The sequence below is a fragment of the Drosophila grimshawi genome, unplaced genomic scaffold (genome assembly GCF_018153295.1).
Source record: "Drosophila grimshawi isolate 15287-2541.00 unplaced genomic scaffold, ASM1815329v1 contig_44, whole genome shotgun sequence".
NCBI classification, from domain to species: Eukaryota; Metazoa; Arthropoda; class Insecta; order Diptera; family Drosophilidae; genus Drosophila; species Drosophila grimshawi.
In genome coordinates this window covers 5383543-5406906 of record NW_025063240.1, presented here as the reverse complement: position 1 = coordinate 5406906, position 23364 = coordinate 5383543, and the positions used below count along the sequence as shown (strand labels likewise).

The window sequence follows — 23364 nt, the reverse complement described above, 5'->3', positions numbered from 1 at the left end:
ATATATTTCATTTAAACATTGTCATTTTGGTTTGATTGCAGCTCAATTGATGCCTCAATTCCCGGCCGGGTTTCAAGGCACCTCATTGCCGGCATTCACTGGCGGACCCGCCGGCAACTTTGCCAACTTTCGGCCACAGTTCTCGGTGCCCGGGCAGCTGGCCAACAACACCGGCGGCTCCTGAGCGCCTCAATCGCATTCAAATTCCATGGAAATTAATTACTCTTGAGCTAAGAATTTAAACTACGTAAACAACATATAAAAACGCATAATACCCAAAACACGCATATAATATTTATCATAATCATTTGCAATGAAATTAATAACCGTTCACAAATTCAATATTTGCCGCATTCTATAAATAGAACATTTTGGCTGGCCTACGGGCCAATTAATAATACCACTTAAATTACATAATTGCTTAATAAAACTTACTATGTAATTTTATTAAATATAGATTACAAATACAATATAAATTGAATTCCATTGCAAAAACCAAGGCTTGCATTTTATTTATTCCACTATTCCACTTATAGCTGATAAAGGTAAGCAACCGCTGATCCTTACGGATGTCAAAAGGAACTCGTTTGGCAAATATGACTTTTTAAATTGGACTGAATACTTTTAGGCTGATCGAAAATCAAGAAATCTGACCAGAAAATCAAAAATCCTTAAGCATACTTTTAGTGTGATTAAAAGGTTAGGACAATTGATCTTCAGCAAAATAGCTCCATTTCAGCCAAATTTTTGTAGATAGTTTCAAGAACATGATGCGTTAGGATCACAGCGACCAACTCTATCAATTGGCATTCAAGGTTATGGGATCATCTATGAACAAAACACCGAAAAAATTGTAGTCGCAGATCGAATGGTAACGGACCAAAAACACAAGATAGCTCAGAAAATACTAGAACGATTTGAATGACCACCTGATAGTCCTTTTTAATATAAGTCGTTTGATTCATAGCTCGGATAAGGCTGAAATGCAATTTATTTAAATACAAAAAAGTACTTTTATCTTGCTAGTTTGGAGGACTTTTCCATGTATTTTCCCATTCGGGTCAAAAGCTATCCGGAGAGTTTTTCAGATTGCTAAAGTACGGCCAATTTTATGATGCTTAAGGGTTTTCTGTGAACATGTTTTTTGAAAGTTCTTGAATGCAAATCGATAGATTTGCCTCCGTCAAGTTGAAAAAGGCGTGTGCCTTTGAGATCCATAAGAATTTTGCTGAAATATGACTACAAAAACGAAATTTGACTAGAAAAGAAGAAAACAATTTTATTTCATGTAAGCGACAGATTTTTTATTTATTTGATTCTCTGTTTTCTCTGTATTATTATATATGTATATTAAGTATAAATTAGTTAAGTTTGTATGTGTATATACTCGTATGTATATATATATTTATATTTAATTTGTAAATATCAAATACATTGTCATTAGTCATCTTGAAGTCATATGATAAGCGCAACATTAATTTCAGAACCAATATAAGAGCAAATGCACTCATCATATATATATATATATATATATATATATATACTATATGTACTTTACTATAAATATATATATGCTGTGGGCGTAATAGTGAGTGCGAATTCATTCTGGTATTAAATTGGTAGCATCTTGCTAAAAATATTGCTATTTAATATCAAGTTTTTCGACAACATTTGACGAGTAATTGCTGACCACCATCATTTGGATCTCTCCAGCACGATCTCGGACTCGTTATTTACAATAGTTACAAATAGTAAATGGAATTGCATATCGTGTATATGCATATACACATGTACGTATAATTATAATTACAATTACAAGCGGGCTCTGGCGGCCTAATACATATGACAAAGTACAACAAAAAAGATGCGCTAATAAAAAAAATAATAATAATAATAAGAATCAAATGTAACAAACAAGCTTCTCACAATCAACACCAAAAATCCGATGCCATTAAATAATCTAATAATAAACTGACAAAACAAATTACTTGCGAGCTAATGTTGAAATTACACTTATAGATACAAAATGGTAATAATGTATGTATAGCATTGTATGGTACATGTGGTATGGAATATGGTACATTAAACAAAATCACATTTGCAACGCCAATGTGTGACTGCGCTCACAACAAAATAAGCAAGCAAGTTGTTTGCGCTCTAAAGCTAGATATTGTGGGCAACTTAAGTCTTAATTAACTAGAACAGCAAATCAGCTTAAAATAGTAAATAACAACATAAACATAAATACGCGCGTGCACGCACGCCCAGATACACACATACTTATAAATATATATTTATATATATTTAAATATATATAAATAAACACGCTCAAGCGATTCAAGAAGCCATCATAGCTTTTAGCACGCATAGCTGCTGCAGTATGCAACAACCCAAGTACAATATTACGATATGGTGCACAATTTCTTTAGCTCCCCCTCCGTTTCGTCCACATCCAGCTGTTGGGTGGCATTTGGCAGCGCACGTCCCTCGATGTTGGGCAAGTAGGGCTCATAGTCGAGACCCTGACGCTCGTAGAATAGCAAATAGGCAGCGCTCGGATCAATGTTTGGCTTTTGTGATATCTCGCGACAGGAGCTATCGTTGTAACAATACCAGGAACCAGTTGTGTTTGCTGCATAGGAAATGTAATGACCGCCATTCAACATGCCGGAGTGGGACTAAGTGGAAGAGTGGGGGAGAGATCTCATTAAAAGGCTCAGGTATTCAATATCTGTAAAACTTACCACCACGGCATATAGCTTGTATCTGGGATCAAACTCGTCAACACCCGCTTTGAGCTTATGCTGATGATAGTCTTCGAACTCCCCATCCACAATGGGTGTTTTTGTGAGGCTTGTGGAGATGAGGCGCTGTCGTCTGGCTGCATTGCTCGATTTAGTTTGACGCAGCATGCTGCTAGCGACCAGCGGTGACTCCTTTGCTGGGGGTACCTTTTCGCTATCCACGGCTTTTGGCGGTGGTGCCGCTTCTGCTGTTGTTTTGTCGCTGGCATCGACCTCATCTAATTCGCTGACAACTTCGTTGCTGGCGCTGATGAAATCCCTCTTCATCTCTAGCAGCTCCTTGTGCCGCAGTATCGTCTCTTGTGGCACTGAGGCCAAATAGGGTGTGGGATCAAAGTCGTCGAAGGGGAAGTGCACCACTTTCTGTGATTTCACCCATTTACCGTTGACGCAATTGAAACGCTTCAAATGGACAATCTACAGAGTAGAGATAGAGTAATTAATTAGATGTCTTAGCTAAATATAATGAGACATTTACCAAAATCGGTGGCAATTTCCATATTTGAAGCTTTTTCGTAGCTGGCTTCTTGCCCTTGCAGTGGCTGCAGTGATACCACTGCTCCAACTTCTCCTCGGAGGTAAAGGCGCGCAGGCAATGATTCAGATCAACGGGCTCCACCTGCTCCCGCCGACATATGGCAATCGTCTCGTGATCAACCCAGAGCTGAACATAAAAGAAAAACTCTTATCTCATTCTGCGAATTCACGATATTTTTGTTGTTGTTGTTGTTCACTTACTCGCTCCAAAGTGCTTTGATAACGCAAATGTAATGCGGTTGGGTCCCAATCGATGGCAATGGTAAAGTCTTCAAAATATTTTGTTGTCGGGGTATAGGATAGCGATGTGGTATACTCTGGTGATCGTTTGGCCTCCAGATTTGGTAGCGATGGGCATTTCACATTCGTAAAGGGCGTGGTTGTGTTACCTACGAATAAAAATATGCTATTAGCCATCTCTTGTGCCAACTGACGGGAGAATTACTTACTGCCAGCCACTGAGTTGATGGGCGGCAGGGCGCCCTGAAGCACATAGTCATTATTGCAGCGTATTTCACAGCCGCGACAGAAACTCGACCACGGACAAATGGCGCAGGTGAGTCCGTCCGCTTTGACGGCGCGCAGCGTGAAGGGAAAATCATAGCCCAGACTGTCATCACTACACGAAAGAACAAATTTAAAGAGATTTGGAGGATATTAAGTAAGTGATTACTTACCAGTCGGCAGCATGATTTGCCTGTTCGGTGGTGGCTGGCAGGGGACTCAGCACTCGGCTGACTTGCAGCCAGACGGCACAGTACAAATCCTTGTGTGTGCCGCCATCGCAGTTGGGTATCAGCAGGGGCACACCAAACAGGCTGGGCCGTGTTTTGTGATACGAAAGGAAGTAGCTGTCGTGGCGCGTGATCTTGCGATGCACTGCAACTAGGTATTTGCCCACTTTGTAGGGCTGCGAGGAGCGGCGCGAGTAGACGCCACTGCTAGTTTGATTGCCACTCGAGCTTTCCGGCTGCGAGGTGGTTATTTGCTGATCCGGCTCCTCTTCGCCATCGCCCTGCTCATCGCCATCCGCATCAGCATCGGCATCGTCATCATCATCATCTACGTCACGATCAAAGCTATTGATGCCCAGTGTGTGAGCTGTGCTCATGCCACTGGAGTGTTCGTTGGAGGCACCATCATCACTGTTGCTACCATGTCGACTGGCAGCCAATTCGGCCACCGGCATTGGTTCCGTCAGCGAGCTCTCCATGGAATTCTCACCGGAGTGATTCGTATACGAGCTGGTGTTGCTCTCCGTGTGGAGTAGCTTGGTCGATGAGACGCGCTTCTGTTGGGTAACCGGATCGTGCATAAAGCTATTTTCCGGACTGCAGCTTAGGATCAGCGACTCCTGTGTCGGATGTACCAATGAAGGTAACCCAAGTTTTGCATTAGTTGTGCGTAACTTATATGTACGTGTGCAAGTGTGTGTGTGTGTGTGTGTGAGAGGGTGAGTGTATATTAAAGCTCTTCAAATTTAAACAATTAACGATTACTACTCGCATATGTATATATACATATTTTTATAAACTAGGATAAACGCTCAACATCTACAAAAATTGTACAATAATTCAATTTGCGCGTGTTCAAAATTAGCTGTATAAATATATACCAGTATTTAGGAGCGCATATTAAAATTTGTAATATTGTTAAATGGGGGTAAATGAGTGGAAGAGTATTTGCAATATGTACAACAGAGGGTGATTCAAGACAAACGACAAACGGCCATGTCAAAATAAGTCTGTAAGCTTCAACTAAAAAGTTGATATTTTAAAAAACTATTTATTTATTATATATTTATGAGAATCAAATGTGGCTCTATGAATATCAGCAAAGTTCATTAACTATTAACTAACATGAATAAAGTATCTAAAATTGATTGAAGTTAATTTCAATCGCATATACGATTCTTGTAAAATATTTAATATTGAAGTTCGGCAAACTTGAATGTAAAATGAAAACTATAATTGAGTAGGGTGTATAAAAAAATCTTCATTTTGAAAAAAGCAAGTGACTTACGAGTGTTTTAAATAATTATTTGCAAAGAGCAATTAAGCTATTAATAATGGTTTTTTTTTGTTTTGATTTTTGTGACTAATGAATCACCCTGGCGTACAATTGAAAAGCTACAATGAAATTGTCTAGCGGGCTAGTCGAGAGAAAATGTACAAAAAACGGTACAATTAAATTATAAATTTTTGCTTACGCAATGATAGCAACGGTAACGATAGGAGCTAAATGGTGAGTCTAATGTTGAGAATTGTTTAAAGCAAAAAATGTACAATGTACAATACTTATTATTTGTAAGGCCAGCAACAAATTAAATGTGTGTATTAGTATTAAGAGGAGCATAGAAATATAACAATAAATTACAAGATACGGGAGAGATTTAGACTAATATATATATATATTTGAATAGGTGCGAATACGAAATCAAAGAACAATTAGAAGTTAAGATCGGGTGGGGTGTACATTAGCTAAGGTAGCCCACAAACCAAACAGAAACAGAAACGGCAACTGTTCATTTAACATATCGGTATTTAATATATAGATTTCGATTCTGATTCTGCAACATTGCGAGAAAAGACGGAGTGGTCAATAAAAGAAGAAAAAAAAAGATCAATAATTTGCCAGTTACGCTGAAACGCTGAAGCGCGGATTCGAAATTCTTGATTATTCTTCGTTTTGAAACGGGGTCGTCGCTGGAGCGAGAGAGTTTATCCTAGGCAATGGGATTTTAATTCAAAATCATTTTGTTTGCGACCTTTTGCGAGGCAACATGAATCTAACATATTAAATACGTGTATGTTAATATAGTTTAGAAGCCATACCTTGAAGCAAAAAAGACTGTGGGGCATGCACTCTCTCTTTCCAAAGCACCGGCTTACCTTTCCGGCATCATCTGGCTGCAGCTCGTGCACTTGACTGGAGCTGTTATTGTTCCGGTTGCTGTTGCTATTGTTGTTGCTGCTGTATTTGGATATCTCATGGTCAGCATCGATTGCCAACTCCTGGCCATCAGTGACGACATGGCCATTGCAGATGACGCGCGACGCAGTAGTTTGATTTGAGGTCGGCAGCGTGCTAAGCGATGACAGCGAATCCTGTGTGGTGATCAGCGCTGAAAAATCAATTCAATGTTAGCATAGGGAATTCGATTGAGAAACGTAAGCACTTACCAGAGCTGCGCTGTATGTCCTTGAGTCCCTGCTCGATGTGCATGCTGAGCGCTGAATTTGAGCGCGTCCTGGCACTGGTTTGTTCAGGCAGCTGATACACATACAGCTCCTTGGCGCTCTGCGTTCGCAGCTTATCCTCGTCGGCGAGCACCTGTCGTATCTGTGAATTCCACAGCTCACAGACGAGCATCAGACTCGGCTGCAGCGGACACAGCGTGGCCAGCTTATGCTTCAGATCCGCGTACTTGCATTCAGAGTTCAAACGCAGGCCGTACTTGATTGGCACACTGCCGTCCAGTAGAATTACTACGAAGATTGAGAGGAATGAAGCGCATTTCATGAGAGTTGAGTTGCATTGGTTGACTTACCCAGCACCTCCAGATACACATAGTTCTCCACAGGTAGTGGTAAGCTGAGCAAACTGAATGGATCGAAACGCACCGATTCGTGTCCACAGGAGAGGCAGCTGACCTTTGACTTAAGCTGGCCATAGAACAGATCTATGATAATCGATTGATTGCGTGCATGATGCTGTGACCAGGCCTCGGCGGCAACAATCTTGTCGGGCCGTCCATTGGAGTCCTTGAGTTCGCTGTACGGCTTCTCCATTACCCGATTGAGGTCCTCGTGCAGCGCGTCGAGCAGCCACTCGAGCAGCTCCTGCGAGTCGTGCTGGCCACCGCCAGAAAACTGTGGGGCATGTTTATTGACGCAGAAGCGCAGTTTTAGCGGCGCCACAGAACGTGTCGTGGCCGTCCACACCTCCTTGAGTAGCTCCGAATAGCGCATGGCCAGCTGGCCACGCGTTCCCAGCTTATTAGCCGCATTCAACTCGAAGCGATGCATCTGACGGTGAAAGTATTGCGCCAGCGGCTGTGTGTTGAACAGCACTTGTAGTGCCGCATTCATGAAACAAGTATTGCCCAAATTATGCAGACCAGTGGCTCCTGGCGCATGCACCGACATGATGGAGGTGCGCGTCATGCGACGCCGATCGCCAGGACAAGCGACACCCGCTTGGCCACTTTGCGTGCTGGCAAGCGAGCTGAGCTCCTCTGGCCACGTCAGATCCTTGTTGCGTATCTCGAGCAGCAGCTGATCGTTGTCGCGTATCAACAGCTCCTTAAGGCACATGGTGTCCTCCTCCAACAGTATGGCACTATTATCTAGCGTTGCGCTCGACGGCGGCACATGCCACAGTCGTATATCCTCGGGTTTCAGGCGCAACTGGTCGCACAGAAACTCTCCCACCTGACGCACCGTGGCCAGCCGACTGAACGCAGCCGTGTAGGCCAGATAACGCTTGGGCGCCTGTAGAACACTGCTCGCCGCAATGGCCGCATAGCCACCGCCCGATGCCAGAACGCCGTAGCCGGCGCTGACCGTTGAGCCCCAGCTGGTGATTTGGGTGCTGGCGGCGCCACTGCCAGTCGAGGCAGTCTGCAGCTGATGCAGCAGTATGCGCAGATTTAGCGGATACAGCTCCAGTTCCACCTCCGAGTTGGGTGGCTGGATAACCTGTTAAGCAAAATGTGAAGATTGAATCATAAAGAGATACCAATTAGTATGGCTTGAGCACTTACCTGACGTGGCAGCGGCAGATTGTCGCCATACCAACGATTAAGCGCCTTCCACAGCGACTTGGGCACCAGCTCAAAGTCGTGATTCTGGACGAGGGGCGTGTCGCGCTTCAGATGACCGCCCTCGCCGGTGAGAGTGCGTACATTGCGATAGGGATTTGGGGTTATCAGATTGCTATTGTCGATGGGGCTCGGACGCTGTTGGCCGCAATGCCGGCCGGCAGAGATGCCGCTGCTGCCGGACACCGAGCCCAGCGAATAGCTGTCGTGTTGCTCCAGGCTGTGCGTGTTGAAGCTCTCATCACAAACGAGCGCCTCGTCGACGGCGCTGCGCTGACTGGCGGTGCGCTTGCAGTAGTCGCAAGTATGTGCCGTGTGCTGGGTATACTGCATCCAGTTCAGCCACCAGTCGCGCGAGATTAGATACCAGAACTGCCCAACACGATGCGGACGTCGTTCCTCGCGCTGCAACCAGCCGCGCACAATGTCAAACTCCATGTGCTTGCATTGCGGCCACAGTCCGAACACAATGTGACACAGCTCGAAAATGAGGTCCAACAGTGGCTGCATCAGTCTCAGGCCACACTGCACATTCCACAGCATGAAATCCTCTGCCGTCAGTGAGACATTGTCCCGGGTCAGGGTGCTCGGCACACCGTCGGGACTCTTACGCTGTGCGAACTCCAGCAGATCGCTGATTACATGCTGCTTCGTCAGATCCTTATACTGTTGCGCATCGCGATTCTCTTTGGCAACAAAGAGCAGCACATTGATCATCTGTAGCGTCTCCTCGTGACTCAGCACCCCGTCTCGATCCACGTCAAAGATCTTAAAGCAGACTGCAATGCAAGATGAGAAGAGGGGTTATTATTGGGCAATAGCTGAGGCTTTTTCCAAGGAAGGCTTACAGCGCGTCCGTTCTACGCCGGGTCCGCGACAGGCGGCGCTGACGCCACAGCAAAGCTCCTTGAAGTCGATGTGACCGTCACGGTTCTCGTCGAAGGCATTGAAGAGACCGGCCAGCGCATTCTTTGGTATGGGTGGACTAATGAGCGGCCCCAGAAATTGTAAGTCGATTTGGCCGTTCTGTGAGGTGTTCTTCAAGCGCCAGAACTCCTTCTCCAAGTCGCCAATATCCTGCAATAGACGATCATATTATAAGTTAAACCAACTTCTGATAATATGAGATTGTAAATGTAATCGTAGAATTAAATTATGATTTCATGTTCAATATTATCAGTTAAACCAAGTTGCTTAACGATATATTTGTTGCATAAAAATTAAGTACTGACTACTGGTGAAGAGTTTGTCAATGTAAGCGTATAAATAAATTATGATTTCTGTTAATTGTTAGCTAATATTTTGCTGACCTTCTCCTCAAGATGCGTAACACCGGCCAAGCTCTGATAGAAGGTGGGCGTCTCCAGTTCGGAGGTGAGGCTGACACAATTATCAGCCAGTAGCCACCTGGACAGCACTGTTGCATTGCGATGCTGGACTATCCAGTCTTGGAACTGCTCAAAGTTCACCCGATCGCCCTGAGCAAACAGAGAGACGCTTTCGAACGGCGCCAAGCTCACATTCCGCACATAGTCCGATTTAATGATGTAGCCAGTATCAGTGCTGTACAAGTTCCACAGAAATCTGTCGGGGCAACATGATAAACATAAATATAAGTGTATCACTTTTATGTCTAATTAATTGAATATTTAGTATTGACTCACTTGGTTTTCTCCTCCTGGGTGCCGCGTGTAATCAGCACCAGGCCGCATAGCAGGTCCTTGAAGGATATGCCGCGCTGTGTGCCACCACAGGCGACATACAACATGTCCGTGATCTTCGGCGGCACACCCTCGCACAGCACATCCTGCTGGAATGCATTGCGACTGAGATTGATTCGACCCACGCCAGCTGACTTCTTGAAGGCATCTTTCAGGCGCCGCAGCTCGGCGTCGCTAACTGTTGATTGATTGGACAGATAATATAGATTAAAAATAATAAAGTATGCAAATAAATTGTTGGGTTTAACCCAAATGGATGTGCACAATTTGCTATTTAGGTCTTGGCTCGCATGGGGAATACCCAAAACAGTTTACGGCTCTGCGGTTTCACACCCGCCAAATTGAGACGTTGTCTATATACACATTACTGCAGAGATCTTTGCAAAAATTCAGTATCATTAAAAATCTCAGCGAAGTACAAAGTTTAGCATTCATTTCCACTCAAACTAACCTTGTATCTGCAAGAACTATAAAGTTAAGAGTTGTTTACTTTTAGTCTGGAGAAAACTCCTGATTTTCTTATTGGACATGATTCGCATGTTTTAATGATTATTCTAAATGGGGACTGCTTTTGTGTTTCGACTCACTGAATGAGTATTCTATATAAACACTTTTTCCGCACTTAATTCGAGTAGTGTTAAAACTTGTCGTTTGAGAGCTGCTGAGTCATATGCACAAAAAAATCACAATTGCACCTGTTTAATGTATATATATATATACGTTTGTATAGGTTTAATTTTAATTTCATTAAAAATCGTAATGTATTTCACATATTTATAAACACGTTCAAACCTGTGGCCTCAAACAGAAACAAACAAATCCGTTAAACTTTAACGTCTTATTAGACGTCAAAAAAGACGTTATCAACTAACTGACAAATAAATTCAATTGTTAAATGCCAATTTGTAAATTGTAGATGCGGTAAGGAGTGCGGTGTGGTGTTGTTGTTTAACATGGCCACCAATTCATAATCAAAAATTGAGCTTGAAGAGGCAATGCGAAATAATTTTGCGATTGCAAAGAATTATTAAGCAACGCCATGCGACAAACGGTTATTTCATTGCAGGCATTCATTCTTCTTCTTGAGGCAGATTGCTGCATGGTCTGTTATGATGTGCAGCTGGAATGGAGGAAATGTGGAGAGGGAGGCGGGGAGAAGGGGATGGCGTTGCACAATGGTCGGTGTCGACTGGACTTGCATACGCTTTCATAAGAAACCAACCGGTTCATCGCGTGTGTGTGTGCTTGTGTGTTAACAATCGACACCCGCAAGTGGGTAGACTAGTATGGGAACAGATACAAATACAAACGGCATCTTATCAGTAACGTTCGTTTTCTTTGCCTTCGCGGCTGGCCATAAAGCGACAACAACAACAGCAACAAGAACAGTCAGCGAGATGAATGCCAATGCAAAGCAAGTGAAAATTAGACAAAGTAACAATACGACTGTAATAAAAACTACAAGCCCAACGTCATTGCGTGCACATTAGATTGTAATGATGAGAAAGATTAACGACAACAAACAGTAGCATTAACTACTTGTGTCTTCTATTTTCTTCGCTTTGTCTCAAACGATATTCCCGCCCCCGAATAAAAAAACGCGGCTGCTGTTTTTCTATTGTGACGTCACTGTCCGCGACGACGACGCAAATACTCATACATTCACACACACAAACACCTACGACATTTGCACACAAGAAGCACAACCGAAAGAAAAAAACGAGGCGAAAATGAAAAGAATTTACCATGTCCAGCAATAAAAGCATGGGGAATAGAATGAAAACAACAACAGAATCGATAAAGCGCAATTACACCTGTGTTGGTGCATTATACTATTATTGTTTTTCTTCTAGAACCTTATGTTGTACACTCGAATGACCCATTTTCGTTTTTGTTGCCTTGCTGTGGGATTTGAAGGTTAGCACTTACCACGTTTGACTGCCTCCTCATAACTGATGCAAGCGTGTTTGGATTCTTTTGTACCCATAATTGCCTGGTCGACGACGGCAAATTCTTGAGTGCTGCTGGCGTCGTCGTCTTGTGACTTCACCTCTCACATTTGTTTATATTATTTGTTGCCGTTACCGGGCCTTGAGGGTTAAATCACAGACTCAGAGTCATATACATGCAAAAGCAAGTTTTGTGTTTGATTTTATTTTTTATAAACTTTGTTTTCTTGTCACACTTTCATTGCTTTGCCACTTTCGCGTTCGCTTATATTTTTTTTTATTTGACTATGAGTGGTCAGTGTGACCACGTTGGTAACATAAAAAATACTGTCAAATCGGGTCATTAGAAAATTGAGCAGCTGTTCTGTTACTACAATCAGCTGTGTGAATAGTTATTACTCGGCGCTGACTAACACTACTTATCGATATATCGTTTCGCCTTTAGTCTTACACAACACTTGCAAAGAGCCATTCATTTATTGTACGGGCGTAATTAGAAAGCAATAATTAAGCGTAATTTTTACGTGTAACCAACAACAAAACACCTCACAATTACAAGTGCAGCAAGTACAAGTGCAAAACGGCGCGCGTCCATTTACTATTGCAACTTAAAGTGTTCAAACTACGTCGCCATTTTTGCGATAGGGCTCGAAACGAATCGACACACACACAAAAGAAAACCAGAGTCAGTCAGAGCTGAAAAAAGAAAAAAAACTGTGCGTGCTTGCGTGTGTTTGTTTGTGTTTGCTGTGTGTGGTTACGTCTATGAATTTTTTATACATACCTACACCCAAACCAAACCAACAAATGAGTACCGACCCGCAGTAGTAGCGCCAGTTCAAGTAAATTAATCCGACATTAGCCTAGTGTGTAATAATAATCGAAAACCACTGATTACCAACCACCGCCATATTACACAGCAGTATAGCCAGCCAACAGTTATCGACGTGGACGATACGATAACGCCAAAAGCGGAGAAATAGAGAGGCGAAAGAGAAGTTCAAGGAGTACTACTGCATCATCTTTAACGAGATTCCGGCACAAAGCGGAAGCACAACTGTGATTTAATCATACAGAAGCAACCGAATACGACAGAATATATACAAAATGGCCAAAACGTACGACTACCTGTTCAAATTGTTGCTTATAGGCGACTCTGGTGTTGGCAAAACCTGCATATTGTTTCGTTTCTCAGAGGATGCTTTCAACACGACATTTATATCTACAATAGGTGAGTGTATTATTAATATATATGTATTTATAAATATAACGTTATCATTCACGCACAACACCAACACTAACAACAACAACAACTGCCACCGAACCAAACATTTCAAAGTGCATACATCATCAGTCATAGCCACATTCAGTCATCCTCAGTAATCAACATCGCTCTCTTTCTCGCTCTGCCTCTCTCTTTCTCTGTGAAATTTTTTAATTAATTATGACGCCGCCGGGCAGCAATCGAACACATACACATACACATACGTATATGCCCATGCTCATGCTCTCAATATCGTCTCTTAGCTCAGCTGGAAGCAGCATACACACACACACACATACGCAAATATGTGACTCATTTTGAATACTCTTTTTCTTTGCTCTCTGCAAAGTTATTTGTCATAATTAGTGTTGTTGTTGTTGTTGTTTGGCTGTGCACAAGGACGTAGCTCAACAGAGAACCGCAGAAGGAAAGTGGCCAATCTAAGAGCCTAATAAATGCATTCAAACAGGGCTGACAGCTGAAAATTCGTTGAAGTAACACTTGATAAATGCTGAGCAATTGAGCCAAAAATCACAATGCTAAAACTGCGACATAATCTACTCGGCTTAATGATTAATATTCCTTTGAATTCGTATGCCATTTGCGGAAGTTCTTTCTCATTTTTGTTTGAGATGGGTTTTATCAGCTGTGCGAGCAGCATTGAGACAGACACACACAACCTACACACATCATGTCACGAGCTCAGCAATTTGTCTATTTATACATTTGGCACATTTCCCTGCACTAATTCCAATTTGGGTTATTTACTTAACGGGCGACAACGTTTCGAATCAATTGCGTATTTTCAACCGTTGTCGTCTTTGCTCTCTCTTCTTCGCTCGCATGATTACTCGCTAGCTAGTCAGGTTGGAGACCCCAGTTGTTGCCAAAAATGATTTGTATTTATTTATCACGTGTGGCATTTACTCAATTCTATTATTTGTCTTTCTTATCCGCAGGTATCGATTTTAAAATTAGAACAATTGAATTGGATAACAAGAAAATCAAATTGCAAATATGGTAAGTCATCAGTTGAAAAATATGCATGTTGTAGGTATAACTAAACAATAATCGCAGGGACACTGCTGGTCAGGAGCGTTTCCGGACGATCACCACGGCATATTACAGAGGTGCCATGGGCATTATGCTGGTGTATGACATAACGCAGGAGAAATCATTTGAAAACATTAAGAATTGGATTCGAAATATTGAAGAGAATGCCGCGGCTGATGTTGAGAAAATGCTGCTGGGCAACAAATGCGAACTAAACGATAAGAGACAGGTAATGATATTCTCAAAAATTCTCTGATTCGATCTGCACGTATGTAATCGTAAACTATTGTACAGGTTTCAAAGGAACGCGGGGAACAATTGGCTGTCGAATATGGTATTAAGTTCATGGAGACCTCCGCGAAAGCCAGCATCAATGTTGAAGAGGCCTTCCTCACGCTCGCCAGCGATATCAAAGCGAAAACGGAAAAGCGTATGGTATGTGAAGTGGATGGAAATTATGCTTAATTTGTTCAAGTGTAAGCAATTGACTCTATTTTGTTTATGCAGGAGGCGAATAATCCACCCAAGGGCGGTCATCAGCTGAAACTTACCGAGATTCGAACAAAGGACAGTTGGCTGTCCAGATGCAGTCTGCTTTGACGTGGCAATGTGCGTGTGGCACTGATGCGGCATGGTGGTAATAATAATTCTGATAATGTATGTGGTAGTAGTTTTCTTAACTCCTGTTAAGTTCCAACAAACTAAGAGAGCAAACAACTCCCCTGAATATGCGAGTTCATGAATTAATAATACAAAATAATAATAATAATAATAACAGTACAGCAATTATTTTGGATTTGCATTCGAGACACAAGACGACCACAAGGTGTACGAAATATGCATATACATATATATTTATAAACAATATTCATTTAATGTTTAAACAAAAGTAACATACAACAGAATTGTGAGTAGCGTAAACTGAAAATCAAACCAAACAATACAGCCCGCCCCGCCCTGCCCGCCCCGCCCTGCGCTCCAGTCCGTTATAGAGTTCTTCATTTGTAATGTATTATTTATAAATTTGCTGTAGCACGAAAAATACCAGCTATGGTTGTTCACAATTTATGAAAACAAAAAAAAATGACAAATCAATAAATTAGAATCTTAATTATATACATGCGTATAACAATTACATTATTTGGTTTGCCCTTCACGTATAATCATTTATGAATTTGTAATTTAATCTATATTTCATTTGACCATGAAACCCGTACGAGGCCTGTCAGCCAGCCCCCCCTTTATTCAGTTCGATACGAAATCTAGATTCGAGACGCACAAGTCAATATCGGTTCACTTAGTTATCGCAAGTTCTAATTAGTAGTTGCGGGTGCTTTATAACATAACAAACATACCACTGGGCGTTTTCAATAAACAAACCGTTGATATCTAATGAGCTACTTGAAGATAATTAAAATTTGCGTGAGTAGAGCAAAGTATGATAGATGGATGATATACGCATATGCAATACGAATAACAACAGCAACACAATGCAGAGCAGTAAAATACATATTGTGAAATTAATTGATAACTAAATCTAAATGCATATTTGATATTAATTAATTAATTATGTATGTACTTGTAAAATTAATTATTAAACATATACAATTTTATAAAATAAACCATGTGTAAAAACGTATTATTTACTATGTATTCACTTTTCCAGTTAATCCCCGCGCAAGCAATGCTTAAAAGGTCTGGGCCATTAAATATTGCTAACTTACCTAACAACTTACCAACAACAAGCCTTGGGTTAGGATAACTAATGACATTTGCAAGTCCAAATGTTATTGGATATAAAATTCAAAAAGACATTTATTAAATGCATACAATTTAAAAATCAAATGCATTTCATTTCGTTTCAGCAAATATTTTGCTTGTGAAAAACATAGAAGTGGACAACTTAAAAGTAAATAAAATTAATTGTAGGGGAGTTAAACAATGAAATGGAATCATATACACATCCACACACAGGGACAGGGATGGGTTTACATAAGGTGACTCGAGACTGGTTTAGGATATGCGTCTCAAACATACAAATTACTTGAGCAAAATAAAAGAAAATGTAAGTTTGAAGTTTTGGAAATAAGCAAAACATAGGCGAAATATATATATATTTATATATATATATTATATATAGCTTAGCGAATTGCACTAGTCATTGTGCGGGATTGCACACCGGTCCGTTGGCGGATGGCGTCTGGTCAGCGAGTTGATGTGGGTTACGCCTGCGGCAGGTTCTGATAGTAGGTGGCAAGTATTTGCCAGGCCTGCGGCTCCATAAAACCGTTAGGTGGACTGACGCCGGTTTTAGCTAACGTGCGCATTTTTGTGCCCGAAATGAACTCAAAGTCGTCCTTGCGTTGCGGATCAAAGAAGGCCATGCGGCTGGCAGTTTTATCATAGGCCGCCACCCGGAAAGGCAGGATCTAAAAGTAAATATGATATTTGCATGTTTCAGGCAATGCTAAATCAACAAAGACTCACCTCCATGCTGTCCAGTCCTTGGGCCATTTTCAGCACACGTGCACCGTGAGTGGCATCGTAGAGATTGCCATCGGGATATGCCTGCTTGTCCGGATGTGGCATGCCGGCGGGATCTCGACCCACAATGTAAAAGTTGGCGCCCGCATTCATGCGCGCCTTGGCATGCCACTGCACCTCTGTGGGTCCGGCGTACATCATCGGCGATGGGAATATGGCGAGAACGGTGTCCTCGCGCCGCAGCACGCCTGAATCGAGAACAGCCTGGTGCTGGGCCATGCGTGTCTGTAACGGCACATCATCGTCTTTGGTCCAGCCGCCCAATGGATGCAGCAGTAGCACTGGCTGCTTAAAGCCGCGCTCCAACAGCTGCCGCTTGGTGTCCTGCATCAGCAGTGCATGTCCATTGTGGATTGGATTACGCAGCTGAAAGGCGAAAATGGCATCCGCATTGAGCTCCTTGAATCTGCAGCGCAGCTCATTGGGCGTCAGCCGATACTGATCGAGGCCATCCTTCCAGCGAATTCGCTCTATGACGGACAGTTCGCCCCCAACCAGATAGTCGCCGGATTCGTAGACCATTTTGCTGTATGGATGATTGGGATTGCTGGTGCCAAACTGGCGTGCTAGACGCTCTTCCTTGCGCTGGTAATAGAACTCAGGACGACGTAGTATGGCCACTGCTTGACCCTCATGGTGGAGCGTTAATGCGGCAACACCATCCAGCCGCTGCTTGTCCGCCTCTGTGGCGCTCAGTACAATGGGCACGGAGTGATTCTCGCGATAGGAAACATCCAGGCCACTCTGCAGCGTATTAAAGTGCAGCGTCTGCAGATACTCATCCTCGCGCATAAAGCCGCGCAGTGGATACGCCCAACCCTCGGAGAGCACCTGCACCCATTGCAGCTCCACAGTGCTGATGGACAGCGTTGGCAGCGATGCGGCCTCCTGGCGCAGTGCCTGCGCCTCGCTAGCCTCGCTAGGATACAGCTCCGGCAGCAGATCGACATCGCGGAGTGAGCGCGGAATGATGCCCTCCTGCTCCAGCAGCGTCACCAAATTTTGCGTCGACTCACGCACTGTACAGCCAGCGGTGCTGACCACCAGCTCCGGATGCTGCGGACGCTCATACTCCTGCGTAATGCCCGTGAAGCCCTTGATGACGCCCTCGCGAGCCTTCTTGTACAGTCCCTTCACATCCCGCGTCTCGCACACATCCAGCGGTGTGTCCACAAAGATCTCGTAGAACTGCAAGCCAGCATCCTTGTGTATCTTGCGCGCCATTTCGCGGTCATCGGCAAAGGGCGACACAAAGCTGCAGATGGAGACGACACCGCTGTCCGCAAACAATTTGGCCACCTCGCCCACCCGCCTAATGTTCTCCTCACGATCGGCGGGCGTAAAGCCGAGATTCTTATTCAGGCCAGTGCGTATGTTGTCGCCATCCAAACCATATGCAGGTATACCTCTGGACACCAGATACGCCTCCAACTCAAATGCAATCGATGTTTTGCCAGCACCACTGAGACCTGCAAGAGAAAAGAATTCCATTATTAACAAATAAACTTTAATTAGCAAAGAACAGACGTTCATTATTTAGATTACATTTCTTCTTTTTAGCCTCGGGTTTTATTTGCTCTTTTTCTTAAGAATTTCTCAACTCATTTCAATGTACATCCTGTTCATATTCTAATCTATTTCTGTCGATGATTTAATTTCATTCTACCTTTCTTCTTTATTTCGCTCTGCCAATAATTCTTTTCTTTCTCGAATTAAAGACATGTGGAATTTACTTACCTGTTAGCCAGACGGTGCAGCCTCTAAAGCCGCGGCACAGGCCCAGATTCTTGCCACGCGTCTCCCGTGTGACATGATGCTTCTGTTCGGTCACATTCGTGGCCACTTGGAGGCACTGTAAAAGACGAAACGAGATTTATGCACATATATAGTATAAATATATAGCTGCTGGCAAAATTATCATAAATTAATATTCATGCCGCCTGAGGTTGGCCTGTGCTTTTGGTCCGTCGCTTTTGACCCTAAGGCAGCATCTGCACAGTTTGTTGACCCCTTAGACGACGGCGTGTCGACGCCAACTCTACTCTGTGTGAAAAATCGCAAATGGCCCTGCGCAGAGGGAATAATATGTGATAATGATACCATATACATAATATTGTATTCAATAGAGAGCGACAGAGAGAGGGAGAGAAACATAGGATCATCGCAAACCGTAGAAGAGAAAATTGAGGAAACGGCAAACAAAACATAAGACAAAGGCCATAAGACATATGTTATTTGATTGTAGTGTTAGCATGCTTGCTAAAATAATCAAGTTAATAAACATTTATTTTTAGCAACTGTAATTAGTCAAATGTAGATTATATTCTAGTTTGTTACACAGCTAAATAAATCGGGATCTCTCTACGCTATACGCCAAACTATTAAAGTAAAATAACAAACCGAAGAATCAAAAGTAATCTTATCAAAAGATCGGCAAACATTTTTGCGCAATAAAATGTAGTTTATTGAAATAATTCACACTGGGTAAATAGTAACAGTCTAGTTTCTATATCAGCATTCAATTGTAGATCGTTTCTGGGTCAAGATACACTTAACACTCAACTTCAAACAAATATTATTCGAGTTTAAAGTTTCTAGAGAGAATACGCATGCGCAAAATTCCATGCTTGAAGTTGTACTGGATGCCATACCCTTCTTTTGATGTGGGAAAAGTAGCCAATGGGCGGGTTGGGCATGGTCTTTCTGTTATCTTCTCTAGCTTTGAATTAATTATATTATTTAATTGCACTTTGGCACGTTTCGATGTGTTGCAGGCTGCGCGTGGAGTGTAAGAATGAAATACTGGATACGCCACGGATAGAATTGAATGGGCAGCGAGTTGATTTTGCCGAAATAGACGTACGCAACGAGCGTTGAAAGCGAACTGGAAAGTTTCAATAATATTTACCGTATTATATTGCGGGCCGCATTACTAAAAGCGAAACAAAGAAAGAGAGAGACGCTGAGAGAGCCAAGCTTCACGCTCTTGTGGCTTTAGCTGTGTTCCATCTGGTTTTAAGATCGTTTTCTATCTATCTTTCGAGCCATTGTATGGCATATCTGTCTTTGTAATTGTTATTATGAAAAAGTGTGCGTTTTTTGTGTCTGTTTTGTTTACGTTTTTAAAGCGAAAGAATATATAAACCACAAAGATCGCAGATAATTTGCTGAAATTAAAATATTAACCAGCAGTTCCAATTTGTATTATGCTTTTTTGTTTTTAATAAGAAATTAGGAATGCATTATGGGATCGGCGACGTCTGCTTCAATTCGTACACACGTCACTACAAAATTCGAATACTCCCTCTTCAAGGTTATAATAAGAAACACTTTGTTTTAAGTATTTGCCAGCAAACTAATGGCAATATTTGTGTGAGAAAGAAGAAAGAATTTTTGCATACAAAAATAAGAGTGTTTAAAGTAGCAGTTTCACAATAAAGTATTTTTGTTTAATATAACAAAATAAGAAATATAAATTATTTTAGTTATCCAAATTTTTTTTCTCTTTCCATTCTTAGGGCATACAAATGCAATGCAAAACTAATTTCTCAAATTTTGATAATATGAAATACTAAAATAACAAACTTACGTGTTAGTATTCGAGAATCTAAACAAACTACGAAAATGTATTCAAGGTAGTTCTGAGAATTCCAGAAACTTATTGTTTAAAAGTCTTGTAGAGGAATTTCAAAAGATCAGTGCCATGGTCAGCACTTTAAATTGAAAATCGGCACGATTTGAAATTGTTTATATGTATAAGTTGCAGTTGTACGAAACTTACCGAATCGCTGCACTTTTCATGATTTAACAAACAGCATTTGCTATTGCTATTGTTATTGTTGTTGTAAATGTTGTTCAGCAAATTCCTGCGTTTTGTGAACATTTTCTGAAAATGTCTTAAGCAAATATCGCACAAATAGAAAGCGCACTACACCTCACCAGACACTAAATAACAACGAGACTCTGATAATTAAACAAGTGAGAGTTTTTGTTGTTGTTGTTGAGGGGTCTGCCTTGTGGCCGGAACCAACCGTGTGGTAAATAAATAAACAAGACGCGCTGAACTTTCTCGACGAAGCTCAAAACTGCAACTGATATTTGTTGGACACTCGTTCGTTAAATGCAGCTGGGACCAAAATCTCGATGTGAATGAGTGGTCAAGCTGGCGCGGATGTGGTAATCACTTGATGCTCAGATGGTGATAAGTAAAAAAGCTTGTTAAAATTATAGAATCTTATCCGAAAACATCATAATAAAAACCAGATTTGATTACAAACAGTATGAAAGCGACTTTGCAACTTTTATTTGAGTAATTTGGCTCAAATCAAGCGATAAATATGCCTCAAAGTGTATGAATTGCTCAACTTCGACTATAGGGTATAGGCCAAGTTAGTTTGATAGTTAATTATTATATACGTAACAGGTATCATAGTAAAAACACCATTAGTACATGCACATCTCAAAAGAAAAATGAGTTGCGGAAAAATACTTCAAGATCACGTAAATTTCATGTGCACAGCTCTGAGATAAAAACAAATACTCAGTTTTTGTATACTGCTTATGTGGATTGTGTAAATCATCTTGTTGAGTCACTTGAAGAGCGTAATTAAAAAACAAATTGCATGAAGCTATAAAACAAGAGTGAAGATGTACAAAGCATTGAAATTAAAAAATGAAAACAATACAATAATTGTTGTTGAAATAGATGTATTAACTTGGCTGTTTAGCAGGTAAAAATAACAAACAAAAGAACATTAAATGTTTGTCTTACACATGTAAACACAAATTACACGCTTGTACAACTGAAGAGTCCAAATATGATTCCTTAACAATAGATGGTAAAGACATACTAAGCCGGTCATTCAACTTGTGACTGAATCTGGCCGTTGACCATGTTTTTTTTTACAAACAATAGCTAACGCTGCAGATTGCTCGAATTGCGTTTAAAGTGTGACTGAGACACGAGTATTTCGTACTTCGAATTTCAACTTGTTTACAATTCGTTAGAATGGCCAAAACATGCAAAACAAACATACTTTCTTTTCAATTTCAACTAGTTGTGCACCGGCTGCAACAAAACATGAGAGTGTGTTCCGTAATGAGCACTGAAAAAAAAACCAGTTAATAACTACATGTCTTGCATAAGAAAGGCCATAACTTTCAGCTATTGGCCATAACTGCTGAACAGAGCAAAAGACTGTCATAAAATGGGTTGCAGACAGGAAGATAAAAGTAGTAATAAATTGAAAACAATATTAAATAAACATACAAATAGACTTTGTATTTCGTTTTATTTTCCCATCAGTTTTTGTAACAATAAATCTACATTTGCATACATATATGTAAATTTCCAGCTGTTTGATTTACATTCGTATAATTTTTATTCAGAGGCGGATTAACAGCTTTTGTTGTTTTTTTTTTTTATGAATTGATTAATCGCGGATGATATCCAGCTTTTCACTTTATTATAAAATCGTACGTTTTTTTTTATTTTAATTTTTTTGCAGGCTCAACAAGTTGTTGCAGCCATGTTTACGAACGTTCCACATTTTTAAAAAGCTGTAGATTTTATGTTGTGCAATTCTTTGGAATTACCAAGTATCTAGACACGTATAAAATTATGTTTAAACTGCTTAATAAGCTGTGCAAATTGTACTGCTAATGGTTGTAATTAAAAGCTTATAGGTTAATGCCATGTGGTGGTATTATTTGAAATCAAGTACTTCAAGTATCAAGTACTTAGACGCTTTTAAAATTGTGATTAAAATGTCTGATAAGCATTATCGTAGCTTCGTGGATTAGGTACAGTTAATTGTTGAAAGCAAAATTTTGTTAATTGAGGCCACATTCTTGTTATTGTGCACAAGACTTCAATTTTAACTGCTTAGTGGAATAGTGCAAATTAAAGATAAGATTAGAATGTTAAGCTAACAAAAAAAATCGCAAACATCATTATAGGTATTACGTGTTCTCTATATTAAGCCACTATTTATTCAACACACACTTAAATGTTTGCTATAAAATTATAACAAGCAGCTGTTAACGAACAAAATAAATGTTTAAGCACAAACAGAACACATTTCACTTCTTTCTTCCAGTCAACAACTGTTCAAATAGCCCATATTGCACTCTATTCTTTTGGGTTTTCGTGACCGAGTCACGAATTTTCAATTTCCTTGACACATTTGTACAAATAAGAGTGCAGCAGTCGCACAGTTGTGGCGCACGAAAATTACTTACCGTCTTTTGACGCTTTTTGCTGTGCTCTGGTGCTTCATTCATGACTTGCTCTGGGAGTTAACAATGAAAAACGTCCAACCGCTAAGCGAAAGCAAACAATACTGATGTGGACACAGGGTGTTTGGTGTTTTTTGTTGTTTTTGGATTTTTTTTGCCAAATATTTGACGTAAAAATTTGCTGATCAATGAATGAAATGTTTGCCGTGGGTTAATTGCGATTGTGTGAGTTGTTACTTTAATGTGGGACAACTGATGGTCATGTGTTGTATTCTTTCTAGGAACTGATTTTATTGCACTATTTCACTTAGAACTATTTAAAATTAAATCGAAAGCTGCACGGAAGTTTAGCGATTTGTTCACACACATGACACACTTACAATACTCACACAGATCCACGAACAGCTGTTTCGCACTGGAGCAAATTACACAA

At 41.2% G+C, this 23364-nt stretch overlaps 4 protein-coding genes across 9 annotated transcripts in view; 2 read left to right on the top strand and 2 right to left on the bottom strand.

The window, feature by feature from the left end:
* LOC6558551 (chromodomain-helicase-DNA-binding protein Mi-2 homolog) overlaps positions 1-483 on the top strand; it is a 30782-nt gene extending 30299 nt beyond the window's left edge. The window contains exon 5 of the mRNA XM_032743191.2: positions 42-483. Coding sequence (XP_032599082.1) covers positions 42-184 — 143 coding nt within the window. The 3' untranslated portion in view covers positions 185-483. The remainder of the gene's footprint in view (positions 1-41) is intronic.
* Positions 484-2278: 1795 nt separating this feature from the next.
* Positions 2279-12066, bottom strand: LOC6558548 (ubiquitin carboxyl-terminal hydrolase 32). Of its 2 annotated transcripts, none has more exons than XM_032743118.1 (14): positions 11814-12066; positions 9828-10062; positions 9474-9747; positions 9012-9240; positions 8107-8942; positions 6892-8041; positions 6524-6829; positions 6176-6465; positions 4019-4695; positions 3791-3960; positions 3543-3730; positions 3283-3468; positions 2745-3221; positions 2279-2678 (listed from the first exon to the last, which is right to left on the bottom strand). In XM_032743118.1, exons 1-14 carry the CDS (start codon positions 11869-11871, stop codon positions 2403-2405), a joined length of 5352 nt encoding a protein of 1783 aa, XP_032599009.1. In that variant the 5' UTR covers positions 11872-12066; the 3' UTR covers positions 2279-2402. The 2 variants fall into 2 exon arrangements, with proteins under 2 accessions (XP_032599009.1, XP_001985155.1); XM_001985119.2 differs by having other exon boundaries at positions 6233-6465.
* A 183-nt stretch (positions 12067-12249) lies between these two features.
* Positions 12250-15792, top strand: LOC6558530 (ras-related protein Rab-8A). 3 transcript variants are annotated; one of them, XM_032743120.1, is made up of 6 exons: positions 12282-12675; positions 12754-13064; positions 14057-14117; positions 14175-14379; positions 14445-14585; positions 14658-15778. In XM_032743120.1, exons 2-6 carry the CDS (start codon positions 12941-12943, stop codon positions 14748-14750), a joined length of 624 nt encoding a protein of 207 aa, XP_032599011.1. In that variant the 5' UTR covers positions 12282-12675; positions 12754-12940; the 3' UTR covers positions 14751-15778. The 3 variants fall into 3 exon arrangements, with proteins under 3 accessions (XP_001985156.1, XP_032599011.1, XP_032599012.1); XM_032743121.1 differs by having other exon boundaries at positions 12317-12675; positions 12757-13064; positions 14658-15792; XM_001985120.2 differs by having other exon boundaries at positions 12250-13064; positions 14658-15787.
* A 209-nt stretch (positions 15793-16001) lies between these two features.
* On the bottom strand, positions 16002-23211 carry LOC6558524 (bifunctional 3'-phosphoadenosine 5'-phosphosulfate synthase). Of its 3 annotated transcripts, none has more exons than XM_001985121.3 (4): positions 22935-23211; positions 18432-18546; positions 16638-18163; positions 16002-16579 (listed from the first exon to the last, which is right to left on the bottom strand). In XM_001985121.3, the coding sequence occupies exons 1-4, from the start codon at positions 22974-22976 to the stop codon at positions 16373-16375; spliced, it is 1890 nt and encodes a 629-aa protein (XP_001985157.1). In that variant the 5' UTR covers positions 22977-23211; the 3' UTR covers positions 16002-16372. The 3 variants fall into 3 exon arrangements, with proteins under 3 accessions (XP_001985157.1, XP_032596243.1, XP_032596253.1); XM_032740352.1 differs by lacking the exon at positions 22935-23211 and adding an exon at positions 20476-20689; XM_032740362.2 differs by lacking the exon at positions 22935-23211 and adding an exon at positions 19346-19541.
* Between the last annotated feature and the right edge of the window lie 153 nt (positions 23212-23364).

Bases quoted from the DNA above. Each gene is read 5' to 3' on its own strand.
- LOC6558548 (XM_032743118.1), bottom strand. From the start codon at position 11,871: ATGGGTACAAAAGAATCCAAACACGCTTGCATCAGTTATGAGGAGGCA. The intron at 6,466-6,523 runs GTAAGTGCTTAC...TTGATTTTTCAG, and splicing joins GGACATACAGCGCAGCTCTG to CGCTGATCACCACACAGGAT. The intron at 3,961-4,018 runs GTAAGTAATCAC...TCTTTCGTGTAG, and splicing joins GCAAATCATGCTGCCGACTG to TGATGACAGTCTGGGCTATG.
- LOC6558530 (XM_032743121.1), top strand. From the start codon at position 12,941: ATGGCCAAAACGTACGACTACCTGTTCAAATTGTTGCTTATAGGCGAC. The intron at 14,118-14,174 runs GTAAGTCATCAG...CAATAATCGCAG, and splicing joins AAAATCAAATTGCAAATATG to GGACACTGCTGGTCAGGAGC. The intron at 14,380-14,444 runs GTAATGATATTC...ACTATTGTACAG, and splicing joins AACTAAACGATAAGAGACAG to GTTTCAAAGGAACGCGGGGA.
- LOC6558524 (XM_032740352.1), bottom strand. From the start codon at position 20,577: ATGTTCACAAAACGCAGGAATTTGCTGAACAACATTTACAACAACAAT. The intron at 18,164-18,431 runs GTAAGTAAATTC...TTTCTCTTGCAG, and splicing joins CTGCACCGTCTGGCTAACAG to GTCTCAGTGGTGCTGGCAAA. The intron at 16,580-16,637 runs GTGAGTCTTTGT...ATTTACTTTTAG, and splicing joins AAGGACTGGACAGCATGGAG to ATCCTGCCTTTCCGGGTGGC.